Genomic DNA, 5,420 nt, shown 5'->3' on the forward strand with positions numbered 1-5,420 from the left:
GTTCCAGCAAATTCTTTACATTGTGAACATCAAAAAATATTTTTTTCTCATACACCCGAAAACCATTCAACCTGTAAATTTCTCAGTAGTTGTACATAACATAGTTACTTTGATATATGTAACTATTTTTCATCACTAAAGGAGGCCTTTAATGTTGGCTAGAAGACATCATTGCTAATTTGCTCTAGAAGTAATCCTGTTTTGAGTTTCATTCGATGGCCTGTAACAAGACTTTGTTTTCATAACAGGTGTTCATATCAAGCGAATGCAGAAGTCTTGGGTGAGTCACCATACGCTTTTGCATTCGTTTTTTAGCTGACCTTGACATCGTCAAGCTGAGCTATTGCCATGGGTTGTCGTCCGTCTGTCCGTCAACATTTGGCTACGGTCAACGATAACTCAGGAACCGTTTGACCCACATGTTTGAAATTGGGTATATTTGTTACTGCTATGCTCCCATATTGAACGTTCTATTTTGGAGAACGCCAGTTGACGTACTTTTGAGCCACTGCAATTTTTTGGCAAAAATTGGAATTGCCATTAGTCAGTTCAGGTTCAACGGATTTTGCTCATTTTTGGTATGTGAATGAATAAGGGCTAGGGGTTTTGATATTTAAAAAAAAATTATGCAAATTAGGCCGGTTTTGGCAATTATATAGCATATTATATAGACACGTAGATAACAAACAGTATGTGGTGTCACACTCGTCTGGTTCGTTCTATCAAGATTTCATTGACAATATCTTTAATGCAAAATTGGTATTTCCTCTCAACCCTGCCGATAAAACGTCTATATTAGAGTAAAGTTTAACAAAACGTGTCGGAACGCAGCATGACCTATTTATTTCGAACGCCATCGCTAAGAAACATCAAAGCGAGTATAGCGCCATCTACCGTCACAAATTGTGATTCATTTTGGTTTATAAATTATTGTGATATACAGATGGCAACCGTGTGCTACCGCCTATAAAAACTCATACGAAGTAAACACTTCCATGCAACCAATTAACCTTTGACAAAAGTTGTGTTATGGGCAGGGAAACACCATTGTCATGTGGTATATAGCAGCTACGTGGAATAAGCTTATCTTCTCAATCTTACACGTTACACATCGGGAGCTCCGCTTTTAGGCAGTGCCTAAATATGAATATTATAAAAACGTTAAATGGCGATCATTTAGGTGTAACGCCATCACTCGCCCACATCTCAGACTTTCACATCTCAAACATTTATTTTTACATAAAAAATTACACATAATTATCAAGAGTATATAATGGGAGTTCTCCCATATATACTCTTCGTTTCTATAATACTGACTTCTTCTCACTCACTCATTTGTGTCCTTTTTTGTGGTGAGCTATAGTGTCATTGACACTTTCATTTACGATACACTCACCCCTGCTTATTGTGCACATTTATTGTTTCTGTACCATTGTCTTTTCTGCGTGTTTTTGCAATAAAATTTGCGCTGCGATTGTGTCTTCGCGATGTGATCGTAATAACCATTGCCATGTTGCAGATGCCGGCGTTGTCAACCCGGCGTGTCCGTCGTGCGGCGACTCCCTGCGCAGTACGCCTGGCATCGAGGTATGTAGGAGGAAGAACGTTCGCTTGTCGTCGTCTGCTGTCGTTCGTCGGCCGATGCAAGATTTTTTCCGGATATCGCGAGTTTTCGCGTGAAATATTTTCGTGCCACACGTGTCTTGGGTTTCAAGTCGTGGGTTCTACACGATAGGAGCACAGCTCTACTTTGTCCAACATTTTGTGTTTGTGCATATCAGCGTGCAACACATGCATATGCGGTTGGGGGCTTTAAACATGCACTGCTCTATTTCTGGGAAACATTTTGTGTTCGTGCATATTAGCGTGCAACGCATGCATGTATGGTTGTGAGCTTTAAAAAAGCACTGCTCTACTTCCATGCAACATTTAGTGTTCGTGAAGATTAGCGTGAAAGAGGTGTATGTTTTGCAGTGGTTGTGAACTTTACAGGTGGGGCACACCTTTCTGCTGGGAACGAAGTATTCAAGTACTTTCGGTGCGAGCTATCTCAACAGACACGGCAAACCCAAGTAAGCTGCTGTCACGTTCATGCACTAGATATGTCGGGACATCGTATATTACTTTTTGTTGATAGTTTTCGAACATAGGTGTTTAATAACTGCGTTTAATTATTTTAAATTGTATATATTTTAATGTATATATACGCACATATGTTTGGAATAAAAGGCAAGATTTAATTAATTGATGTAGGTTTATTCCAAAGAACTAAATTTGTGTTAAAAAACAAATATTAACAAAATATATATATGTGTGCGTGCGTGTGTGCATCGTTGGTGGATGCATGTGTGCTATTACTGTCAGGACTGTCATCATAACAATCTTATAGGCCAAATTTATTTTGGAATGGAAGTGACATCCGTACATTGTTGATAACTGAAACTGGACTAGTTGAATGACTGCATGAACAGTCTCTGTACTCGTCCTTGTTTCTCACCATCGCGCGCGACTCCCAGCTTGCTTCAGATGGGATGCTTCGGACTGGGAGTGAGCCGGATCCTCGCAGCAGCCGTCGAGGTGTTGTCAACAAACAGCGAGCTAAGATGGCCGACTTCCATCGCCCCCTACCAAGTGTGCGTCATTCCACCGAAGGTACAGCTGTGAACGTGGATATTCTAAATACTAATCTAAAATGCACTGTTATGTTAACGCACGCCGCTATTGGCTGGTGGGCCTTCTCGACGTCCCGTCTAGTGTATTATAGGATAGTGCATTATGGGATATCTGTGGCCATGACTTGGGGCTTTGTGCGATTTTGTGATGTGAAGATGCTACAGTTGTCTCAGAGATTGATAAGAATTTTCTCTATACATTACGTTAGAATTAGTTTAATGATCAAAGTGAATGAGGAATAAACATGTAAAAAAAACTATAGAGAAATGAAATGATGAACTTGATGATGGCTAACTGACCGAGATTTGTTTTTATCCTTTAGGTTTTGGAATAAATGAGGGTATATCAAAGAATTGCACCGAACATGACCGATTGAATAGACATAGCAAATCCTAGCTGATTTTTAAGGGTCATGCTGTCAACCTTTTGGCCATGATGATTTCTTTCAGTATGAGAAACCAAGTTGATTATGATGCATGTGTCACTTCTCGCTACAGGCAGGCAGTAAGGAGGCTCATGCATCCCTCATGGCTCAGCATCTATATCAGCAACTCTCATCCTTACCACATTTAAATGGAGACGTGCTATTGGATGACAGAGGTCACCTGACCATCGGCAGACGTCTCCAGGAAGCCACTCGACTAGGTTTTCCCCATGTGGTCATCTGTGGCAAGAAGGTAAGATCAGTTTGTGATGGTGACGTTGCGTACGTTGCAGGGCAATGCATTCGCTCATTCCTAGAGTTGTCGTAACAGTAAATCGAACGCAAATAACCGAATTTTTTTACAGCTTTTTGGCTATTGTTCTGATCGACATCACATCACATTAGCGAATCGCGTATCGCTATCCTGTTTGAAGATTTTATCATCGTGATTCTAACTTTTGCTCTAGATTCATGTGTTGTTTTGACGTCGAACGTTGCTAGTTTTTGTGTTTTTTATTTTTGCAGTCATTGGAGGCTATTCCATTGATAGAGGTGCATCGGACATATTACGATGAACCACCAAAATTCATGACCCACAGAGAATTATTCGACTACATGGAAGCTAGCTAGCGGCTACCATTGAACACTGCGAATAGATTAGAACATCAGACGACAAATCTAGATAGAATTAGGATGCTCTCTATGAGTAAATTACGTATACGTAGTCATTGATGGTACCTGGTACATTGCATTGTATTGTATGCATATTGTCAAGAGCATATAAAGAAGGAGAGCGTACAACGGTAAAATGCTGAAATCATGTTGCAGTATTAGTCGAATTAATAAACTTTCCCCCTGTTATTTTGACGATTCTTTGCAGTATTATTGATCAGCTGTCCTACCTTGTTCATATAAATCAAACCGCATGTCCCTACGATGCCCATACGCTGAGATAATGAGCGATGAAAATCTGGTATTTTTGCTGAACACCGACTAGACATTAGTCAGTACTGCGACCCAATTTCGAAGTGTGGCCAGTGTGTTGCTTCCGGTCGCCGCTGTGTAGCGCCATAGTAGCGCTGATTCACGTCATACTACCAGAGTTTACTATACATCCAGCGTGAGGTGGGCGTGAGGTGGGCACAGGTGGGGGTCATCACTATGGCAATCAATAACAGACGTCATTCATTCCATTTGTCAATCATTGACGGAAACACGCGAGGTTTACCGAAGTTATAACACTTCGAGAGACAGTCACAGTAACTGACTGATCTCGAGTCAGTTTTCGGCGAAAATACCAGATTTTTTTTATTAATTTTATTAAGTTTAAAGGGGAAAGTTTATTAATTCGAAGGTTTATTAATTCGACTAATACTGCAACATGGTTTCAGCATTTTACCGTTGTACGCTCTCCTTCTTTATATGCTCTTGATATTGTATTATGCATTATGTATAGAAATAAACGATATTCAATGAATACCATACTTTTGCGTAAATTGTTGTTTCTTTTTTTGGTATGTTGGAGTGTGATGACTCTGTATGAACTATATACACGTCACGGCCCCAATTCTTAGTACAGGGTCCCCACAGCCATTGAAAGGCCTTGAATTTTGTACTTTGTCCTTGAAAGTAGTCAGCATTTAAGATCCCTTCCCATGCCACCCATGACTAAAAAGAGGAAAAACAAACTAGTTTGAGCAAATACTGTTCTGTGAACTTTGGATTAAATTTAATATTTATATATTAATGCCTGCTGTTGGGGGCACTATGAGAGCATAGTGCCCCCAACAACAGGCATTAATGTTTTTAGTGCATCACATGACTATGCAATCTACTTTTCATGCTTATATACCTTCTTTATACTCCCTAATTTGCCGGTGCATTCGATGTAACAAAACGTTCGACACAAACACAACCGCCGTTCGAAACTCTTGCGTGGCGCCCAGATGCAGGAGATTCGTGACGTGAACACAGTGCGTTATAATAACAATGCGTCGCGCAAGCAATAGTGCCCGCTCAGGTGGGCACTATTGCTTCATAGTGCCTGCTGCGTTATCCAATGGAATTTCAACGATTTATCACGTGATGCACTAATATTTGTTATTTGTTATTATTTGTAAAGATTTGGGACAATGAGAATATGGCCCTTAATGGTTTCTTCCAAGGGTTGGAGGCTGAAGAAGATCTTTAATTTCACCAGCTCAACAAGTGCTATTAGCAAGAAATTTATAGAGAAAGGATTGCTCTATCTAAAGAATTAGGGTCTAAAACAACTTTTTTCATATATGAATCTAAGGTATATATGATATGACTCTAAAATGCT

The 5,420-nt window shown here is 40.0% G+C and overlaps 1 protein-coding gene across 2 annotated transcripts in view; it reads left to right on the plus strand.

Annotated features, from left to right (window-relative positions):
* LOC106814725 (probable proline--tRNA ligase, mitochondrial) overlaps positions 1-3,866 on the plus strand; it is an 8,741-nt gene extending 4,875 nt beyond the window's left edge. For both annotated transcript variants that reach the window (XM_014819071.1, XM_014819072.1), the window contains 5 exons: positions 1,520-1,587; positions 1,993-2,072; positions 2,517-2,652; positions 3,171-3,350; positions 3,623-3,866. In XM_014819071.1, coding sequence (XP_014674557.1) covers positions 1,520-1,587; positions 1,993-2,072; positions 2,517-2,652; positions 3,171-3,350; positions 3,623-3,727 — 569 coding nt within the window. In that variant the 3' untranslated portion in view covers positions 3,728-3,866. The remainder of the gene's footprint in view (positions 1-1,519; positions 1,588-1,992; positions 2,073-2,516; positions 2,653-3,170; positions 3,351-3,622) is intronic.
* The last annotated feature ends 1,554 nt before the right edge of the window (positions 3,867-5,420 follow it).

Source organism: Priapulus caudatus, unplaced genomic scaffold, assembly GCF_000485595.1.
Source record: "Priapulus caudatus unplaced genomic scaffold, Priapulus_caudatus-5.0.1 Scaffold969, whole genome shotgun sequence".
Taxonomy (NCBI): domain Eukaryota; kingdom Metazoa; phylum Priapulida; class Priapulimorpha; order Priapulimorphida; family Priapulidae; genus Priapulus; species Priapulus caudatus.